At 47.0% G+C, this 23,002-nt stretch overlaps 1 protein-coding gene across 1 annotated transcript in view; it reads right to left on the bottom strand.

Annotated features, from left to right (window-relative positions):
- LOC115080963 (extracellular calcium-sensing receptor-like) overlaps nt 1-22,720 on the bottom strand; it is a 40,990-nt gene extending 18,270 nt beyond the window's left edge. The window contains exons 1-3 of the mRNA XM_029585448.1: nt 22,467-22,720; nt 11,796-12,635; nt 6,818-7,045 (exon numbers count right to left, since the gene is read on the bottom strand). Of these exons, the coding sequence (XP_029441308.1) occupies nt 6,818-7,045; nt 11,796-12,635; nt 22,467-22,475 (1,077 nt within the window). The 5' untranslated portion in view covers nt 22,476-22,720. The remainder of the gene's footprint in view (nt 1-6,817; nt 7,046-11,795; nt 12,636-22,466) is intronic.
- Nucleotides 22,721-23,002: the final 282 nt, after the last annotated feature.

Genomic DNA, 23,002 nt, shown 5'->3' with positions numbered 1-23,002 from the left:
CCACCGAGCTTGTCCCTTGCCTGAGGTGCAAGAGCTCCGAGGCCGCAGTGGTCTGGCGTGCAGGATCATCAAAAGCAAGGCGAAAGTTGAGGACAAATTCCTGCAGATTCTGTAACAAGGGGTCCTGACGCTCCCACATGGGTGAAGCCCAGTCAAGAGCCTTACCATCCAGTAGCGAGAATATATATGCTACTTTAACTGCGTCTGAGGGAAACTGTGCAGGCAGAAGGGCAAAACGCACGTAGCACTGATTCAAGAAGCCACGGCATGTCTTGATATCCCCGGCATACCGGGTCGGCGTGGGTAGCTGAGTCACTGAAGTCGAACTGGGTGCTGGAACCGAAGGAAGGGCTGGAGGCGGTTCCGGAGGAGAAGCCTCCAGGCGGGAGACCAGCTGTTCCACGGTAGCAGCAAGCGTGTCAATACAGTGCTGTTGCTGCTGGAGGCGGTGTGCCATCCCCGGGATGGCCTGCAGGCCTGGGGCCTCCGCCGAGTCCATGGCCTTGCAAACTGTTGCAGTTGGACACTGCTGGAGAGATAGTGGACCCTTGGGCCGACCTACCTAGGGAGGCAGGGTAGGTCGGGAGGCGGAACCACAAGCTGGAGGAGTTCACCCAGGAGCCAGGGACCCCCCGGGAGGAGCCCGTAGGGTCCCGGGTCCTCGGGACTTGGAACTGAGACAGAAAGTCCAGAGGCTGAGATAGGCGTAGACCGGGAACAGAGTAAGGAGGAAGGAAAGGAAGTCCAAGGTACCCGGAAGGCAGGGGACCGGCTGCACAGGGCCGAGGGCCGGCTGAAGGCAGGGCAGCGGGCGGCTGCGGAGTCTGTAGCAAACCGGAGTCTGAAGCAGGCTGTAGGCTGAAGCGGAGTCGGAAGCAGGCCGGAGTCAGAGGCTGGCTGCAGGCTGAAGTGGAGTCAGAAGCAAACCGGAGTCGGAGTCGGAGGCTGGCTGCGGGCTGAAGCGGAGTCAGGAGCAAACCGGAGTCAGAGACTGGCTGCGGGCTGAAGCGGAGTCAGGAGCAAACCGGAGTCGGAGGCAGGCTGCGGGCTGAAGCGGAGTCAGAGGCAAACCGGAGTCGGAGGCAGGCAGCAGGCTGAAGCGGAGTCAGAGGCAAACCGGAGTCGGAGGCAGGCAGCAGGCTGAAGCGGAGTCAGAGGCAAACCGGAGTCAGAAGCAGGCAACGTGAAGATCACCAGGAACGCAACTAAGAACAACTACGGAGTTGTGAACCTCGTTGCAAGGCGATGAGAGAGAGTTTGAGCGCCGGTTATATCGGGACTTGGGCGTGACGTCAGCAGCGCGGGCAGGGCCAGGCTTCCGGGAGCTGGGCGCTCAAGACGGACGTCCTCGCGCGCGCGCGAGACTGACGGGAAGCAGGCACGTAATGGCGACCGCCACGTGGAGTGAGAGAAGCCCCCGGGGCCCGGAGCCGGCGGAATGTGGTGATCCCTGAAGCGGAGGTAGGCGGGCTTGGGCCCTAACAGAAGGGAAGCGGTCGGGACCGCAACAGTAAGTGCTGAAAAGAATTTCAGCCAATTTTTTCAAATATCAGTAAACGAGTAGGAAACCACATTACATCTTAGTGTGATTATCGCTGCTATAGACTGTGGAAATTATCAGTCTGAATATACTTTTGGAAACTGCTAAGAGATTTTCATTGGCGGTATATAAATGTTGAAATAAATAAATAAATAGTGCTCTTTACAGGGACTGGAAAAGGGCCATGCACTTTGGTTAATGCGAAAGGAACTTGAAGCTGTGCTTTCCCCCACAGGGAGCCCTGCACATCAGAAATAAAAAGCTATCTGTGAAAACAAATGAAAATAGGGTCTATTTTATTTCTATGTTCATTTGGGTCTTATCCCATCCAGGAGTTACAATTTCCAAACTTTGTAATAAGGCATAGAAGGGATGGTATTGTTGGCGAAGTGGACCCTTGAGCCGAGGCGGGATTGACGCTACTTGCAGGGAGGCCTTGCAGGGAGGCCTTGCAGGTCCCCACCATTGGTAGGCGGAGTTGACTGAGGCAGAGACCCAGCTGGAGCTTTGCCAATACTAGCCCACGTTCCCCTTTGATTGAGCCCTTGGGTGCCGGGGCCAGGCCTCTGTGATGAGTCTTGAAGTGGTAGATGTTGCAGGCTGGACTACAGGAAGATGCAGGGTCCAGATAGGAGCATGGAGTAGATGGGCCAGCTGAGCGGCAGGAACCAGACAGGAGTGGAAGACACTCAGCTGGGGGCAAACTAGATGAGAGCGACAGCCAGAGAAGTTAGAGACAATGTCCAGGCTTGTGGTCAGAGGCAGGTGGCAGTACTCAATGTCAATGTCCAGTCAGTGGCCAAAGGTAGGTGGAAAGCAAGCAGTGTCAGGTTCATGCCGGGGTTCAAAGCCGGAGGTGCAACCATGAAGTAGATAAGGCGGGAGACCAAGAGGGGGACACTAACAAGGAGGATATCACAGGGCAAGACTAACCACAGAGATGAGACCGGGCTGCCAGTGATGAACACACAGGAAACAGGGACACAGTGACTACAGACAGGAACGGAGGATGATGCTGAAGGAAACTGAAACGCAGGAACCACACTATGGCAAGTCACTCTACCCGAACGGTCGTCAATCTATTGCCAAGGCCCTGAGGCATAGGGAAAGAGCTCTTATATACAGACAAGACTGTGATATCATTAGAGAGCACCCAGTCCCCTTTTCCACTGTAGGGCCTCTAAACAGCAGGAAGAGGCATGTAAGCGCCTAAGGCATTTCCTGGAAAGCAACGTCAGTGGCAGCAGGGGAGGCATTGGGCCATGTTGTCTGAGCACACTGAGGCTGCACAGAGGTGAGCAGTATGGGAGGAGCAGGCAGGTATGGGAGATGTCCAGGCCATGAAAGCACATGGCCTAGGGAAGCCCGGAGGCAAGGGTGAGTGCGGTGGTCTGTGGCTGTTACGCCCGTCGGTTGCAGACGTCTGTGACTGCTCTTGCTCACCTCATGCCTCATGGCACCAACTGCTTTGGGAAGACTCGCGGCCTCCGGCAGCCTTCACTGGCCTGTCTACCCTTGTTCCCGGGCCTTCCGGGACGGCCCGGACGCTGCTGACCACCATCTTGCCTTCAGAACTCCTTAGGCGCACGCGAGCTTGGACCAGTTTATGCATGGCATGGAGGGAAACTCGGGGGCATCCCCCTTGGATGACGTCAATCTATTGGGACATTTAAGCCGGCTGGCCCTCTCTGCCTAGAACTTGGCGAGTTTCCTCTTGCTGAATCCGCTTCGCTAGGACGTGTTTCCAATTCCAGTTCCTGCTTCCTCGGTGTGAGATGCCTTGGGTACCCGCTCCTCAGGGGCTCTTACCTCATCTCTGACTATCTGCTCCTCAGAGGGCCCTGCGCCTAGGATGGCTACCTGCCCCATTCCCGGGGCTTCCTCTGGAACCAACGCTACTTTCAGTGAGTACCCCGCTCTGAGGACCACTGCTGTACTGTCTAGTGAGGACTCCTCATCGGTGTACCCTGCGCCGCAGACCATTGCTGTACCATCTACAGTAGAAAATGTGTGGGTAGAACTAAAGAACCTGAAAGTGGACAAAGCCATGGGGCCTGATGGGATTCATCCAAGGATATTGAGGGAGCTCAGAGATGTTCTGGCGGGTCCGCTGTGTGACCTGTTCAATAGATCCCTAGAAACGGGAGTGGTGCCGAGTGATTGAAGAAGAGCGGTGGTGGTCCCGCTTCACAAGAGTGGGAACAGGGAGGAGGCAGGCAACTACAGACCGGTTAGCCTCACTTCGGTGGTGGGAAAAGTAATGGAGTCACTGCTGAAAGAGAGAATAGTGAACTATCTACAGTCTGGAGAATTGATGGACCAGAGGCAGCATGGATTCACCAGGGGAAGATCCTGTCAGACTAATCTGATTGACTTTTTTGACTGGGTAACCAAGGAATTGGATCAAGGAAGAGCGCTCGATATCATATACTTGGATTTCAGCAAAGCTTTTGATACGGTTCCGCACAGGAGACTGGTGAATAAAACGAGAAGCTTGGGAGTGAGTGCCGAGGTGGTGACCTGGATTGCAAATTGGTTGACGGACAGAAGACAATGTGTGATGGTAAATGGAACCTTCTCTGAAGAGAGAGCGGTTTTAAGTGGTGTACCGCAAGGATCGGTGTTGGGACCGGTCCTGTTCAATATCTTTGTGAGCGACATTGCGGACGGGATAGAAGGTAAGGTTTGTCTTTTTGCGGACGACACTAAGATCTGCAACAGAGTGGACACTCCGGAAGGAGTGGAGAGAATGAGACGGGATCTAAGGAAACTGGAAGAGTGGTCGAAGATATGGCAGCTGAGATTCAATGCCAAGAAGTGCAAAGTCATGCATATGGGGAGTGGAAATCCGAATGAACTGTATTCGATGGGGGGGGGGAAAGGCTGATGTGCACGGAGCAGGAGAGGGACCTTGGGGTGATAGTGTCTAATGATGTGAAGACAGCGAAACAATGCGACAAGGCGATAGCAAAAGCCAGAAGAATGCTGGGCTGCATAGAGAGAGGAATATCGAGTAAGAAAAGGGAAGTGATTATTCCCTTGTACAGGTCCTTGGTGAGGCCTCACCTGGAGTACTGTGTTCAGTTCTGGAGACCGTATCTACAAAAAGACAAAGACAAGATGGAAGCGGTACAGAGAAGGGCGACCAGGAAGGTGGAGGATCTTCATCGGATGACGTACGAGGAGAGATTGAAGAATCTAAATATGTACACCCTGGAGGAAAGGAGGAGCAGAGGTGATATGATACAGACTTTCAGATACTTGAAAGGTTTTAATGATCCAAAAACGACAAACCTTTTCCGTAGGAAAAAAATCAGCAGAACCAGGGGTCACGATTTGAGGCTCCAGGGAGGAAGATTCAGAACCAATGTCAGGAAGTATTTCTTCACGGAGAGGGTGGTAGATGCCTGGAATGCCCTTCCGGAGGAAGTGGTGAAGACCAGAACTGTGAAAGACTTCAAAGGGGCGTGGGATAAACACTGTGGATCCATAAAGTCAAGAGGCCGCCAATGAAGAGTGGGTGACTCGCCAGAATGATGGCTACTGCCTGGACACAATACCCTTATTCAATAAACATACACATGCTTACTGTGACTCCAACATCGCTCTAAGCTTCAACAGCAAGAGGAAATGGAAAAAAGGATTTGCACTCACAAAGAGGGGAGTAGCTGGCTTGTTACGGCGGTTACTACCCCAAACCAAATATGCCTGATACTTCACTTTCAATGCATATACAGCATAGCTCTCTGCTTCAACGACAGGGGAGAAGAATAACTGATACTTCACACATCCAGCAGAGCTCTCTGCTTCAACGGCAAGGGAGAAGAAAAAGGGTTCGCACTCACAAAGCGGGGAGTAGCTGGCTTGTTACAGCGGTTACTACCCCAAATCAAATGTGCCTGATACTTCACTTTCCATGCATATCCAGCATGGCTCTCTGCTTCAACGGCATGGGAGAATGACTGATACATCACGCATTTCCAGCATAGCTCTCTGCTTCAACAGCAGGGGGAAAAAAAACCCAAACAAACAAAAAAAAAACCTGATGCTTCACCCATATCCTGCATAGCTTCAACGACAGGGGTGAAGAAAAAAAGGATTCGCAATCACAAAGCGAGGAGTAGCTGGCTTGTTACGGCGGTTACTACCCCAAACCAAATGTGCCTGATACTTCACTTTCAATGCATATCCAGCATGGCTCTCTGCTTCAACGGCAGGGGAGAAAAAAACTGATACTTCACGCATATCCAGCATAGCTCCCTGCTTCAACGGCAGGGGAGAAGAAAAAACAACCAACAAGGGCTGTACAACATAGTTTAGGTAAAACAAATAAGCATGGGTGTAGCTTGCTTATCGCGGCGGTTACTACCCCTACTACCCCTAACTAATCAAGCTAGATATTTCACTTGGATGCAGCTCCATCACTGCTCTCTACATTAATGGTGGGGGTGGAAGGGGAATAGAACAAAGAGCTAAGAGAAACAGATAAGTATGAGAGAAAAAATGTGTGAAGCTTGCTGGGCAGACTGGATGGGCCATTCGGTCTTCTTCTGCCGTCATTTCTATGTTTCTATGTTTCTATGTTTACTGAGGACCCCTCATCGTGTACCCCGCTCTGCGGACCATTGCCTTACCATCTACTGAGGACCCCTCTTCGGTGTACCCTATCTCTGCAGACCATTGCTATACCATCTACTGAGGAATATCAACGGTGCCTCTTGCTTCACAGACCACAGGGCACCTCTAGGTCTGTGCGACCTTCTACTACACTCCCCGTTCCCTGTGGAGTGCTGTACCACTTCTTGACAGAGACTCGAGGACTCCCGAGCTGTACCCGGGAGTCCTCCATCAGCTCCCTATGCTGACGCTCCCTGGCTCCAACCCCTGGGACCATCCTCTCCAGCTCTCTCTGTTCTCTCTGTCTACACTCTCTCTCTCTCTCCAACCTCTGTTGTGCTACGCATCTCACAGCTGAGATCTCGCCTCCCGACGGTGAGGTTCACGACGCTTCTCCTCGTGGGTGGTGCCATCTCTCACCTCGGCCCAGGGGCCCACACACACACAAATCCTAACAGTGGCATTGACGCGGTTACTGGCAAATGTAACAGGCATTGGCATAACTTGCATAGGGCAGTTTATATATGCATCTACTCAAAGTGGATAAAATTCAATTGGACAGACTGGATACTTAGGAGGGAGCTTTATGTGCCATCACATACTCAGTTACTATGTTAATATGTATGAGAATTTTCAATGAAGGTACAGGGGTCATCTAACCTGTGTATAGCCTTCACTCCACATGATAGTGCTGATGTTGATTTTGATGTCTCGATCTCTAGAAGCTCCGGAGTCATAGTGGCCGATGTTTATATAAGAGAAGGAGCCATCTGAAGATAGGTGCCAGTTCAGAATGTTGAAAGAAGCTGGTGGATTGCCCCTTTCATCAAAGAAAATCTCCCGGCCCATGGTGTTCTGGAAACGCACCTTCCGTATATAATGCAAGAGCTGTGCCGAGAAAAGGAAACATGCTTGCATTGGTTTTCCAGCACTGGCCTGAATTTATGGGGGTACCTCAACCCTCCATTATTTGACAATATTATCCAAAGTTTGCAATGTATATCCAGATGGAAAACTGATGCATTATCCAAATACAAGATTCCCCAATATGTTCTGGTCTAGACATCTACTGTGTGTTTTTTTTTTAATTCTTTATTTATCAGTATTTAAATCAATTTAACAAGTTAATACAAACTTAACTAGAAATGGAGTACAGAGAAGACATAATCAAGGAAAATATCTTATGAATGCATTTATAAATCTCAATACATCCCTGTCAGACCACAATTTAGGGAAGAGCCTATTAAAATATGTGAGGCAATCTTTATATAATAAGAAAAAAAAGGTGTGTGGTTTTAAATGTTATGTCAGTGCCATTGCTTGACTCAAAATGTCAGAAGATTTCCTGCCGTTGTATTGTATTGAACACCTTTAGGAGAAAAGGTATTTTTTTTTAAATAAAAAGTTATTTTCTTCATAAAATCAAGACATTTTGAATTCTTCTCCAACCCCCTTCTGAGCCAACCAGTGAAATGAGTGTATCAGGCTCCTTGATAGTCTAGGGAAGGTGTTGGAACAGGTCCAGAGAGAGTATTAAGTTCTCAGATGTGTGCTAATCTCCATCTTGGATGGAAAAGGTCTTTCTAGCAAAGAGATATGTTTCCTCTGCTGCAGCATGGCCTTCTAAATAGGATTACTGACTGGCTTCATTTCTGCTGACCCACTCTTGTTTTATCCCATTGCACGCATGGACCTGTGATCCAGCTCTTCCTATGGAAATGAGAACTGGAATTCCATTTATGGAATAGGTTAGGGCTATACTTTAGACAGTTATTTATTTATTTATTTATTTATTTATTTATTTATTTATAAGCTTTTCTTTGCCGACATTCGTAAGGCACATCATGCCGGCTTACATTGAACTAAAGGAGGAAAATTACAAAGAACAGCATAACATATCATAATTAAAGCAAATGGCGTAAAATATATGCATGGTGAAACATTATAATGGATGTATAAGTACCTAAAGGCAAACTGATAGGAAAGGTAGAAAGGTAGACAGAAAATAACTTTGTGCAATTTATACAACTTATACAAAATTGTGTACGTGTGCCAGGGGTTACAAAGGTGCCAAGTTTCCAGGGGGAAAGGGCATGGATGGCACTGGTGGAATGGAAGGGGGGGGGGGGGGGGGCTGGCAGTGTAAAGTCATATGAAGGTCCATTTAGGCTAAGGTCTACATAGTATTTGTGTCAGGGTAAGCCTGCTTAAAGAGCCAAGTTTTGACTCCTTTTTTGAATTTGGTGAGAGATGGCTCTATACAGAGGGGGGGGGGGGGGGGGGAGGGAGTTCCAGAGGTAGGTACTAGCTATGGAGAAAGCCTTTTCTCTGTTGAGGGACAGATGCGTAGACTTAAGGGAAGGAATGTGTAGTGTACCTGCATGAGCACTTCTTGTGGGGCGGTTGGCAGTGCGGAGCAAGGCATTTCTTCCAGCCAGGTGTGATTGAATTTGTATAATGAGCAATGAAGAATGGCAAGGGTTTTGTATTGTGAGCGGAAGGAGATAGGCAGCCAGTGCAGGTCTTTAAGGATTGGGGTAATGTGTTCTGTTTTGCGTGTGTTTGTTATGATTCTGGCCATGGAATTTTGGAGGATCTGGAGTGGTTTGATTGTGGTAGCGGGAAGGCCGAGTAGGAGGGCGTTGCAATAGTCCAGTGTCACAAGCATAGTAGTCTGGACTACATTTCGGAAGTTGTTGGTGTGGAACAGGGGTTTGAGTTTCCTGAGGACATTTAATTTGTGGAAGCCTCCCTTTATGAGGGATTTGATGTAGGGTTTAAAGTTTAGTTGATGGTCGATAAGGACGCCCAGGTCTCTTACAAAATGTAATTTGTGTTGTTGAGTAATTGTGTTCTGAGGTGTGTCAGGATGAATGGAAATGATGAGTAGTTCTGTTTTTGATGTGTTTAGAGCTAAGTGGAGGATGGATAGCATGGCTGTTATCGAGGTGAGGCAAGATTCCCAGAGAAGCAAGGATTCATTAATTGAATTTTGGATTGGGATAAGAATCTGCACATCGTCTGCATAAAGGAAAAATTTCAGGCCTAAGTCAGATAAGAAATGACAGAGTGGTAAGAGGTATATGTTGAATAGGGTTGATGATAAAGATGAAACTTGGGGTACACCCTGTGTGATTGGGATGTGTGAGGATTGGTGTCTGTCAATTTTTACTATGTATTCTCTGTTGTTAAGATAAGAGGAGAACCATGAAAGTGCAGTGTCAGCAATGCCTATTTCTGCCAGGCGGGTCATTAGGATTTGATGATTGACAGTGTCGAAAGCTGCCGAGATATCTAGGAGGGCGAGCAAGTATGAGGTTCCATGGTCCATACCTTTGAGTATGGTGTCTGTCATTGATAGTAATAGGGTTTCTGTATTGCGGGCTTTACGGAATCCAAACTGTGAGGGGTGGAGGATGTTATAGTCTTCTAGGAAATCGGAGAGTTGTTTGTTAACCACTCTTTCCAAAATTTTAGAAATGAAAAGTAGGTTGGAAATGGAGCCAGTTGGTGATTTATCATTAGATCCAATGGGTGACTTTCATTCTGACTGACTTTTAAGCCAACTGATATAAAATACTGTTCGAAGAAAGATAACTTCTGAAATCCCAAGGGAGCTGACTTGTTTTTTTTCCAAACCTTTGGTTCATGGGCCACAATAACACATCCTAGGGACAAACAGGTGATTGGAAGTTAAATGTGTGCAAGATGGTTGCTTAGACCCTAGCTCAGATGATCCTGCCATGATGGGGATAGAGCCAAAAGCGGAAGGGATAAAAGATCTGTAGATATTTTTTTCATTAAATGCTCACTATAATAGTTCTTGTTTCTTTGAAATATAATATAGGCCACTAAAATACTCTTGGTTTCAGCATAAATGTTTGGACAGCTCTGAAAAGCAATGGATTATGCTGTGGCTTGTTTGCAGACACCTAGGAGCACAAAGTCATGTTGATATCATAGGACCTTCAAAAATTGGGTTCTTTGCAGGCTGGCATGCCTTTTATTGGACTTTCAGGTGACCCCTGTGTGTGATCTCAAATGCTCAAGCATAAGAACTTATCTGGGTAATTGTTATTTTATCCTAACAGAGGGTAGTACAGCCTGCAAAGAAAAACAGAAGCCTAGAATTGCCCTATGCATTTGCATATTTAGCACTGCAAAGAAAGAAAAGCTGTGTCAGTAGAATACAACATACAGTAGGGTCAATGGTTACTTAAAAACACATACCCCCTGAGCCCAGAACTAAGAACAGTGCCCAAACAAGGAACTGGGCTGGTGTTCCAACCCGACGCGTTGAAAGTAGGAACTCCTTCCGGGTCGCAGGCAGAGTCGCCAACACTGACCACAGCTTTTCAAGCTTTTTCAACTAATTTTGTCGCACCAGGAGAAGTGAGTCTTAACGCGGAAACATTTAAGTGCGGACAGGGAGAAGGGGCTGTTGGGGTAAGTCCTGTGGATATTTTCCTGCCTTTACCTCAAGAAGCTACCCCAACTATATAAAACCCCTGAAAATCCCAGACCGTCCCGAGACTGTGACCATGGATGCTTTGTGGGAATTGATGGTGGGGGTGGCTGCTGCAGTTAACCAACTGAGTGAAAAAGTGGAGTTGTTGGCCTCTCAAGGCTCAAATAATTCATCTGAATTGCAAGAAAAATTTGATCAAGTTTCAAAGAAAGTTGTGAAACTGGAGGAAAAGGAGCAAGAAAATCTTAAGTTTAAGGCTGCAGTGGTTAAAGACAACTTATTGCAAGAAGAGTGGAAACATTAGAAAATGCCTCTAGACATTTAAACATCAGAATATTAAATTTTCCTCGAGTTCTGGGTGAAAACCCATATATTTCTTTAAAGAGATTTATGAAGGAAGTTCTTTGTTTTGAGGAAGAAAATTTACCTGCTATAAATAAATGTTTCTTTTTGCTTAAAGTAATCTCGACAGTAAACAGAGCAAATATTCAAGAGAATTTAACTGAATTTTTGGAAAACTCAGCAACAGAAGTAATTGATAGGGCTACGTTGTTAGTCTCATTGATATCATTGTTGGATGTGCAATTAATAATGAAAAATTACTTTAGGAAGTTTCCTACTGTTTTCTATAATGAAAATGTTAAAATATTTCCTGATTTGTCTCCTATCACCCAGGGAAGGCGTAGGGAATTTTTTAACCCTTCGCCAACAAGCTATTACTTTAGGGTATACTTTTAAATTAAAGTTTCCCTGTAAATGTATTTTAAAAAAGGGAGCTGAGGTCAATATATTTTTCACTTTTCAGCAATTAAAAAGTTTTCTTACAAATAAAACCCCTCCCACATCTACTCCCACTAATATGTAAAGAGAAGTGGTTGTTAGATGCCGACCTTATTGTTAGAAATGTATTTCTTAGTTAATAATCTCTCTAAGATATCGGATCTCAGAAACTTGTGTAAAGTTTATTGTATATTGATTTACAAATAAGATGGATGGAACCTAAATATTATTTCTTGTATGTTTTTCGAATATATATAAGATTATGGGTCTTTTTCCTTTCCATACTATCTGGCTTTTTCTGTATTTGCAAAATTGATGGTTTTGTAAAATTAAAAATTGATAAAGAATTAAAAAACAAAACACATACCTGAAACAAATATTGGCCCATACCTGCCAAGGCTCAAAGTGCTTGATGTCCCCGCATGAGCCATTGAAGAAAGGTCCTGCTCCAGGTTCACAGGAATCCATGGCATGCAGGGCATGGGCCACCACATACAATGCATTGTACACATTATAGACGAACCCCAGTTTTTTCATGTCAAAGAAACGAATATCAAGAGTTCTCAAGTCTTCCTTTCCTGTACAGAGCTTCCTTTCTCTGCTTAGTTCTGAAAGAATGGCTTGGCTTGTGTTGGAGTCAGCCCACATGCAGCCAAAAGCTTCTTCCCAAAACTGCCCAACAAAGATGTCTTCTGTAGTTCTGAAAGGGTGAAGGTCATAGAGATATTCTTTAAACCCTGGAATATTGCCTGTAGGAACAGAGAGTGCAATGGATCCCTTAAGAGTTTTTGAGAACTCTTTTTTATTCAATATTGGAGACATAGCCCAGCCTTCTGTAGCAATCCAGACTTTCCCCGATATCTCACTCCTTGCAATTGCCAGCATCACTGGATAGAGATTGTTGGAGGTGGAAAAGACCACAATGACTCTAGTGGTCATCCTTTTCACTACCTCCACAATGTGCTTGATCTTCTCTTCAGAGTAAAACAGGGGGATGGTTTCATAGAAGGCTACACAGATCCCATTCTTGATTAGCTCTTGTTTCAGCATCTGAGTCCCTATCTGTCCATAGTCATTGTCCTCAGCAAGGATTCCGACCCAGGTCCAACCGAAGAAGGTGATCAACCGGGCGATGCCCAGAGACTGATACTCATCACTTGGAGTAGTGCGGAGGAAAGAGGGAAATCGATTCTTATCACTAAGAGCGGCTACGGAAGAGGCATAGCTGATCTAGAAGAATTTCATAAACAACATTAGTTAGCTCCTCTTCCCCTTGATATATATTTAGGAGAGTAATAACATGCATTTTTTTTTGTTTCCCCATAAAGGGTGTCTCAATTTTCCCTATATTTTTTCCAGCCCTCACAGTTTCTCTTAGACTGTAGGTGAACAGCCTCTTGACCACCACCCATTCATCCTCTTTGCTGATGATGAGCACTTCCCATAAAATCAATAAATTACATCTCCAATGTGGCTTTTGTAGGATCCCCATAAAAAGCATTGAAAAGTTCTTTAGAACCAATCAGAGCAGCAGGATATTCCTGACTTTGGTTTGATTGATCCATACCTGTGCCTGTTTATAGACGCTCAGGAGTTGAGCCATGGTTATGGACATTCGAGATTTGTCATCTCCAATCACTGCAGCCATAGGAGATTTTCCCCGGCAGGTGTAATTTGGGATGGGGTCTTTGTACCCGGTGAGTTGCCACATTGTGCCTTGCAGAGATCTGAACTGTGTATCACAGGAGTCGTATATCCAGAACCCCAAGGTGATGTTGGGCAATAGGGAGTTGTTTCTGTTAATTTCTTCTATGGCAAACACCATTGCTTGCATATACTGGTAATAATTTAATTGTAGGCTAAAAATACAATGAAACAGTCTAAGGTATGTGGAAGATAAACAAATGTATACATACTGTAGACTGAAAGAGAGATAAAGTGATAGAGATATAGTTGGATAAACAGTGAAATAAAGATAGAGAAATGGATAGGAAAGTAGGTAGATAAACAGAGAGACATACAGAGAAATACATAGATGGATGGATAGCTAGATGGATATATACATAGATAGTTAAGGACAGATGAATACGTTGATAGAGAGATATAGAGATAGATGAATAGGATAATAATGATTGACAGGTAGCTGGATAGGGAGCATGGTAGATATATACTTTGGCAAATAAAGACAGAGAGATGGATAGGAAAGTAGGTAGATAAACAGAGAGACATATAGAGAAATACATAAATAGATGACTGGATAGCTGGATAACAGACTAATGGATAGCTAGCTAGATGGATATATACATAGATAGTTAAGGACAGATGAATAAGTTGATAGTTAGACCGAGAGATATAGAGATAGATGAATAGGATAATAATGATTGACAGGTAGCTGGATAGGGAGACTGGTGGATATATACTTTGGCAAATAAAGACAGAGAGATGGATAGATAGATGATTACATAAATGGATGCTAGAAATATGGATAAACTGATAGATGCATAAATGGATAGATATATTTAATTTAATTTAATGTAATAAATGTATATACTGCCTCTTCAGCTTAATTAAATCATCTGACATTGTGTACAGACATAAAAAGGCCCCCCATGCACTGGATGGAAAGCTATTTTCCCTTTGCACAATTCTACTCACTTTCCATTCTAAAACATATGGGGATAGACTTTAAGATCTAAACATGTGTATTCTAGAATAAAGGTGAGATAGGAGTGGTAAAATAGAGAGATTCAAATATCTCAAAGGTTTCCATGCACTGGAGGTGAGCCTTTTTCAATGGAAAGGAAGATCTGGAATGAGGGGTCAGCGGAGGTCCTGGGAGCATTCTCCCATGCTCGGGCTGTCGGCTGCCAGTAAAAAAAATGGCGCCGATAGCCCTTTGCCCTTAGCATGTGACAGGGTATCCGTGCCATTGGCCGGTCCCTGTCACATGGTAGGAGCAATGGACGGCCGGCGCCATCTTTAAAAATGGCGCGGGCCATCCAGTGCACCTACTATGTGACAGGGGCCGACCAATGGCACCGATAGCCCCTGTCACATGGTAAGAGCAAAGGGCCATCGGCGCCATTTTGATTAGTGGCAGCCGACAGCCCAAGCGCGGGAGAATGCTCCCGGGACCCCCGCTGGACCACCAGGTATTTAAAAATTTTTTGGGGGGTCCGGAGGGTGGGGGGATACTAACAAATTCATTTTAAAGGGTCAGGTTATGTTTTTAGGTTGTGTCCTTTCTTTTTTTTTTGTCAGAATAATTTTTATTGGCAAAACACAACCAACCAGCCAAGGAAAACCATAAGGTAATAACAATCAACCCCTCACAAGGAGGGAAATACAGCAAAGAAGCAAGACAAACCGTAAGAACAGTAGCCGTCCAGGCCAGTAGATGCGCTCTGGCCTTTTCTTAGGTCTAAATATACCACCTCGCCCCCTCCCCCTTCCACCCACCCACATACCCCCCACCCAACCCATTCACACTACATTCATACCGGGCCACCCTTCCCCCTTCCCAACCCCGTCCCCCCAGAGACCATATTAGCAATCCAATCATTAGTATACCCACTCTCCCGCAGGCCGACCTGGACTGAGGTCGGCAACAATGAAACACACTGAGTCCAACACGCCCCATACAGTTTATCAGTCGTACGGTGGCCTTTCAAAAAATCCAATCGTTCCATCTGCAAAACCAAGGCCATGCGCTGAAACCACTCTGCTGAAGTAGGGGCCGTCACAGGTGTCGCCCATCCAGACAATATGGTGCGGCATGCCAGCATAGCCGCAATACGTCCAAAGCGGTCCTTGGATCGGCTGACAACAGCAGTACAGGCTTGAGGACTGGAAAGAAGAAACTTCCCCGTTTGGGCGGCGGTGCTCCAGTGCACTGGGAAATCACGCCCATCACCGTGGCCCAGAAAGAGTGAAGAGTGGGACAAGAATACAGTCTATGTACCAAAGTGCCCTCCTCTTGGCCACATTTAATACAGAGAGGAGAGTCAGTACTCCCCATCCTAAAGCGTCGCACATCATCACAGTAAATCCGCTGAAGGATGCGAAACTGCACCTCCCGCAGTCCAATGTCAGGTAGCTGGCGATGCACCGCTTCGAAACATTTCGCCAAGTATTGCTCAGTAATGGGTTCTCCAAAAGTAACAGTCCATTTGTCCGCCAACACAGCAAGACGCGGGTTTGAGCGCCACGATCTGCCAAGCGTAGCCCACTTCGCGATGGTATTAGTTAGGTAGGCCGTGTCAAAAACCTTGTTAGCATAGGAGCACTCGAGTCCCACCCTGTCTGGCGTCCAGCGGAAAGAGGTTAAGTAGTGCCTGGTTTGCAGATATGCGAAAAACTGATGAGTCTGTAATCGATAAGTGCGAGCCAAGGTAGCAAAGTCCAGCAATGTATGAGTGTCGGTGTCATAAAAGTGAAAGGCAAACATCGCCCCTTTAGACGCCCACTTATGAAACAGAGCCCCACAGTCCCGTCCCGGCAAAAAGCCCACATTGCCAGTCAGGGGCACTAGGAGGGAAATCACCCCGTCCAATCCCCGCTGCCCCCGTAACCATCGCCATGCCGCAATGCACGGAGACAGCAGAACCCTAGGGTATGTAAGCCCACGCCGCTCCCCAGCACTAGATTGAATAAGACTCAGGGGCGACCAAGGGGCAGCCATGCCGGAAATCAGCCCCCTCACGCAGAATTTATAGTCCCCCGTAAGCCACTCCCCTATGAAGCGCAGCTGGCATGCCGCGTTGTACAAGCGGAAGTCAGGCAGGCCACATCCCCCTTGATCCCGAGAGTAAGTCATAGCCTGATAACTAAGACGGGCTTTCCGTCCCCGCCATATAAAGTGCTGAAGGGCCGCGTACAGCCGTTTTAAGTCCCTATCCCGTATCCAACAAGGAACCATGGACAAGACATACAAGATCTTGGGAGCAATGATCATTTTAATAAGAGCGCAGCGACCAAAATGAGATAAGGGAAGCGAGGCCCAAGCCTCCAGCTGTGAGCGGATCCGCTCCAATAGGCTAGTAACATTCAATTCATATAAGTGCCGTAGGTCCCTCGGAATCCAAATACCTAAGTATTTCAGCTTAGCTGGCGCCCACCTAAGTGGAAAAGTGCCCACCCATGAAGATTGCAGCTGAGGATTCAAGGCCAGCGCCTCCGACTTCCCAAAATTAATACATAGTCCCGCCACCTCCCGAAATTGGTCAAAAAGATTAATAATAACGGGAACGCTGGCTTGCGGTTTGCCAACAAAAAGCAAAATATCATCCGCAAAAAGAGCAGTACGAAGGGACTGTTGGCCCACCCGCAATCCCCGTATCAGTGGCTCCTCCCGCAACCGAATAGCCAGTGGTTCCAGCGCTAAAACAAAAAGTAAGGGAGAAAGGGGGCAACCCTGACGGACTCCACAATGTAAGTCAAACGGCGGGGTCACTGTCCCATTCAATAAAATACTAGCACTAGGGTTGCTATATAGAACCTCCGCCCACTTCACAAAAGCCCCCTCAAAGCCATACTGCCGCAACACCCAAAAAAGAAAATCCCAAGACAATGAGTCGAAGGCCTTCTCTGCGTCAAGACTCAGAACAGCCGCGTCCGCACCAGCAGAATAACTAAGAGAGGCCATCAGGCGGCGCACATTCCGAACCCCATGTCTGCCCCGTACAAAACCAGTTTGATCGTCGTGAACGAGTGTGGGAAGAAGACCACTAAGTCTGGCAGCCAAAATAGCCGCGAATAACTTAACATCCACATTTATCAGGGAGATAGGTCTGTAAGCCCCCACCTCCTCCGGGTCCTTTCCCGGCTTAGGGAGAACCACAATAACCGAGTGATTAAGCGCAGGAGAGAGGCCCCCCTCCTCCAACAATGTATTATAGAAAGCCCCAAGTGGGGAAAGCAAATGAAATTTTAAAATTTTATAGAACTCGGAGCCGAGTCCGTCCGACCCCGCAGCCTTGCCCAACTGGAGAGCATGAATGGCCCGATGCACCTCCTGATCAGTAATGGGAGTGTTAAGAGCTGCCAACTGAGCTGGAGTCACCCTCGGCCATTCAGTCGATTGGAATAACGCCTCCCGAACCAGCGGATCGCTACGACGTTCCGCATACAGTTGGCGATAATATTCAAGAAACCTAGCCTCAATATCTCCAGGGGACGTTCGACGTTCGCCCCGACTATCTTTAATACTAACTATAACCTGCCTCTGACCCCGAGGGCGAACCAAGTGGGCCAGGAGTCGGCCGGCCCTATTACCATATTTATAAAGTTGATATTGAAAATATTTGAGTGATTTGGACGCCCGTTGATGGAGCAAAGAATTCAGCGTAGCTCGCGCCTGGTCAACCTGTCCCTTACCTTCCGGGGTCATATCAACCACGTGTCTCTGTTGGGCACTTTTAAGGACCTGGGTAAGGCGGATTATTTCAGCATTCCGTTGACGATTCGTCTTAGCCACATACGCAATGATTTCCCCGCGCATCACCGCTTTCCCGGCCTCCCACAAGGTCGCCGCAGAGATATCTGGGGTAGAATTATGCTTGACATACTCCTTCCAGCACCCTTGTAAATACTCACGAAACTGCTCATCGTGGTACAAGTCCGGGCGCATACGCCACGAAAACGGGGACCGCTCTCCCGTACCACTCCGCAACAAGACGGACACCGGGGCATGATCGGAGACCGATCGAACGCCTATAGACGCCTCCTCCACCCTGGCAAACCACTTCTCAGACACCAGCAGGTAGTCCAAACGGGAGTAGACCTGATGGGGATGAGAATAGAATGTAAAATCAAGTTCACCAGGGTGAAGAACCCTCCACACATCTAGCAGTTGAAGTTCATCACATAAAAAGTGAACTCCCAAAGAACGGCCCCGGGCGGCGTCTGGCCTGGGCGGTTTTCGATCCAAAAGGTTGTCCGCTACTACATTAAGGTCTCCCCCAACCACCAACACATAATCCAAAAACTCTGTGAGCAAGCCCACCAGGGACGAAAAAAAATCCTGAGAAAAAACATTGGGCCCGTAAACATTACAAAAAGCTATCTTTTGGTGACCTAGGACCCCAGCTGCAATCACATACCGACCCTCTGTATCATGACAAGTTCTAGTGAGGCGGAAGGGCAGGTTTTTATGAAAGAGGATAGCCACTCCCCTCTTGCGAGAGGTGTAAGAAGAATATATGCATTGACCCACCCACTCCCGCTTAAGTTTACGATGTTCCGCATCGTTCAAGTGTGTCTCCTGGAGAAAAACAACTTGGGAATGCATGCGACTAAACATAGTTAATAGTTTTTTCCGCTTAACAGGGGAGTGTATCCCATCTACATTCATGGTAGTTACTCTAACCTTCGCCATGGCGCACGGTACCCCGCACAAATTGTATGGGAGCCCAACCAGTGGGCTCTAGGAGCGTACGCCACCTTCCCTCATGGCCCCCCAGCCTAGACCACAAGGGGTTATGAAAAACAACAGAAGAGTTGTAGCACCACTGTCCCTGGACCCAACCCCCCCATCCCCCAACTATCCCAACCCTCCCATCCTTCCCCCCACACAATGCCTCCCCCTGGCCCCACAAGCACACCCACACACACACCCCCACCCATACCCAAAACCGCTCAAGGAGGTACAGAGGCATCTCACCCACCGACTGTTCCCGTAGGTCAAGCATACCCCCCTCCGTCCCGCTCCCACCCCGTGAACCCCCAGCCAACATAGTTAGTGAAACATGGTCCATACAACAGAACACACACCCTAACATCAACCCAATGTAACCAGAGACAAGAATCAAATAACATCCTTAGGCTCTCAAGTCTTTTTAGCAATAAGAAAGGGAGAAAAATAAGGATGCGTTATGTCCTTCGTAAGAAAACACCAGACTGTCAGCCGGCAAAATGGAGCCAATGATAAAAGTCACACCATCCTGAAAAAGCAACCAAAGAATCTTCACCCCCCCCCCCTCCATGGAGAGGGGTCGGCCAGCTCACAAAACCACAACGGTGGTAAAAAGAAGAAATCGTGAATCCTATGGGCGCCCTAGCTTGTTCAGTCCCCGGCTGCCCCAGGTAGACTAGCAAGGAATCCATCAGCTTCCTCCTTAGTATTAAAGAAGAGAACTTTGTTGTTATGATACACACGGAGCTTAGCAGGGTACAGCAAACCAAATTTGATACCCCTCCTGTAGAGCTCCGAGCAAGCTGGCGTCATCAGCTTCCTTTTTGCAGCAGTAGAGGCGGAAAAAATCATTAAATACTAAAATCTTGTGACTGTTGTATTCCACAAGATCCTTTTGCTTAAAGGCTCGCAAGAGTTTAGTCTTGTGCTCCCAATTCAAGATCCGCGCCATCACCGGTCGGGGTCTGGGCGCCCCGTCTCGCACGGGCCCAACCCGGTGGACCCTCTCACATTTTAGCTCCCCGGGGGACAAGGCCAAACCTATGTGGGCAGGGAGCCAATTCTCAATCCAGTCCAGAAGCTCAGTGTCTTTTACTGCCTCAGGTAGCCCCACTATCTTGAGGTTATTTCGGCGCCCACGATCCTCCAAATCTTCTACCTTGTCTAACAGCTCCTTTTGCTGTGATCGCAGCTCAGCCACGTGGCGCTCGGCCGCCGCCATCCGATCCCCGTAATCAGAGAGAACTTGTTCCGCCTCATCTAGGCGCTTAGACTGACCCTCCACAGCCGCCTTAAGATCCTCCATTGTAGATTGTATGCGGATAAGCCGGGCATCCAGAGCCGCAGTCACACTTTGGGAAATCTGCAGCAGCGCGTCCTCCGACACCGCTTCCAAAATTTTCGCGCCCGCTGGAGAAGATGGGGCCGCCGCCATCTTGGAGCAGCAAGGTCGTCGCACCGCAGTCTTGCGAAGATTCCTCTGCCGCATCCCCCACACCGCCCACGCAGATCGGAACCGCTGTAGCCCGTCCCCCGAAAGTTGGCAAGTAAATTGGGGAGCATTTCGCCGCGAATTTATGGGGGTTTTCCGCAGAGGCAGGGAGCGGGACTCCGGAGCTCTAAAGCCGTGCTGCCGGCGCCTCTACGTCATCGCCGGAAGTCAGGTTGTGTCCTTTCTTCCCGCCCCCCCACCATAACGATAAGAAAACCCACTAAATTAATCATGGGGTTTCCTATCGCTATCGGGGACCCCCCGATATCTGATGATATTGACGATATCGGATGATATTTTCAATCGTCAGATAAATGATTCACATTCCTACAGTTTATGAATTCAATAAAGCATGGGATAAACACAGGGAATCTCTAAGGAAGTGATGAGAATTATAATGCTAAATTAATTGGACAGTTGGGCAGACTGGATGGGCTATACAGTCTTTTTCTGCCATCAGGTTTCTATAGAAGAGGAGCCTATGGAATTTTGTGACCCCCTAAATTCAATGGAGCCTATAAAGGTGGTGGTGTTGGGGGGTTATATACAATTTGCCTGGGAAAATTCTATCACAAATTTAACTTCTTTTCTGCAGGAAATGAATGCCATCCACCTCAAAATAATACAAGGCAGCACTTTGCAAACAGCCAGACAGTGTGTGGAAATTCATAGAAACATATAGAGAAACATAGAAATGACGGCATCCCTTCCACACCCACCATTAATGTAGAGAGCAGTGTTGGAACTGCATCTAAGTGAAATATCTAGCTTCATTAGTTAGGGATATTAACCCCCACAATAAGCATGCTTATTTGTTTACACCCATGCTTATTTGTTTACCCAGACTATGTAATTCAGTCCTTGTTGGCTGTTGTCTGTATATAGATCCACTTTTATTCATTCCCCCTGCTGTTGAAGCAGAGAGCTATGCTAGATATGCATTGAAAGTGAAGTATCAGGCTTATTTGGTTTGGGGTATTAACTGCCGTAACAAGCAAGCTACTCCCTGCTTTTTTGTGAATGCAAATCCTTTTTTCCACATTCATTCACGTCCTATAGACTTTATGGATCCACAGTGTTTATCCCACGCCCCTTTGAAGTCCTTCACAGCTCTGGTCTTCACCACTTCCTCCGGAAGGGCATTCCAGGCATCCACCACCCTCTCCATGAAGAAATACTTCCTGACATTGGTTCTGAGTCTTCCTCCCTGGAGCTTCAAATCGTGACCCCTGGTTCTGCTGATTTTTTTCCTACGGAAAAGTTTGTCGTTGTCTTTGGATCATTAAAACCTTTCAAGTATCTGAAAGTCTGTATCATATCACCTCTGCTCCTCCTTTCCTCCAGGGTGTACATATTTAGATTCTTCAATCTCTCCTCATAAGTCATTCGATGAAGAACTTCCACCTTTTTGGTCGCCCTTCTCTGGACCACCTCCACCCTGTCTCTGTCTCTTTGGAGATACGGTCTCCAGAACTGAACACAATACTCCAGGTGAGGCCTCACCAAGGACCTGTACAAGGGGATAATCACTTCCCTTTTCTTACTCGATATTCCTCTCTATGCAGCCCAGCATTATTCTGGCTTTAGCTATCGCCTTGTCACATTGTTTTGCCGACTTCAGATCATTAGACACTATCACCCCAAGTTCTTTACTATGGTCAGTCCTGCACATTTGCCCACCAGAGGCTCTATTGGCTTTAGATTCTGAGAAGAGCAACAAATTTATGTCAGCATGTCAAGCCTCAAACCAGCCTCCCAATATAGCACTGCTAGACATGCAGCGCTGAACAAATACACAAACGAGGCAGTCCCTGTTCCGTGGAGTTTATAATCAATTCAAGACAGACAAACAGACAAACAGAACAAATAAGATAATTAGGGAGCTTTATTTATTATGGTATCACTCCGTTAAGAATCCATTTCCTTTATCATTCACCCACATCATTCACTCACATAGAATTCACTACCATCACTCTTCCTTGATGCTTTAGAATGAACTTAGATGGACGGATGGATAGACAGATGAAGAAAGAGATAGTAACAATGGTAGAGTTATTGAGATGTAACCTTAAGACGTGCACAATGATTTTATAATAGAAAACAATGTATAACTTCAGTAAAATTAAAAAAAGCAAGGGGAAAATAACCTGCCACTTACGTATTGCATGATCGGATGCTGGGGGCCTCCACGAAGGGAATCGGGGGGTTAGTTTTAGCACTATGAAGTGGGAAAATCCCTCCTATAATGATGTCCCCTTGCTTTACGTATCCTGATACGTTCACACCGTACACTTGACAGCTGACTTGAGTGCCATTGTAGACAGGAATGGACAAGATCATGGAATATGCGATTGCCATCCACATCATTTTCGGAACTGAGCTGTGTAAGTCTAAACTTGTCTTTCCTTCAGTTTTTTCCTTGAGTAGAGTAGAAAAGCAATCTGGTTATCATACATCAATGAAAATGGTTATAGCTAGGGTTAAGGTTAGGCTTAGGGTGAAGGTTAGATTTAATGTTAGGGTAAGGTTTAGGGCTAGGGACAGGGTTAGTCCTGGGGCTGGTTTTCAGTAAAGTGCTCAATGTAAAGTTGGCAAGATTTAAGCAATGAGTCACCAACTGGCGTTGAATATTTGTGCTAGCCAATTAAGTTGCTCCCTCCACATCTCAGCCACACCCCAGGACTGCTCAGTGGC

Source organism: Rhinatrema bivittatum, chromosome 19, assembly GCF_901001135.1.
Source record: "Rhinatrema bivittatum chromosome 19, aRhiBiv1.1, whole genome shotgun sequence".
Taxonomy (NCBI): Eukaryota; Metazoa; Chordata; class Amphibia; order Gymnophiona; family Rhinatrematidae; genus Rhinatrema; species Rhinatrema bivittatum.
This window is presented reverse-complemented; position numbering and strand designations above follow the sequence as displayed.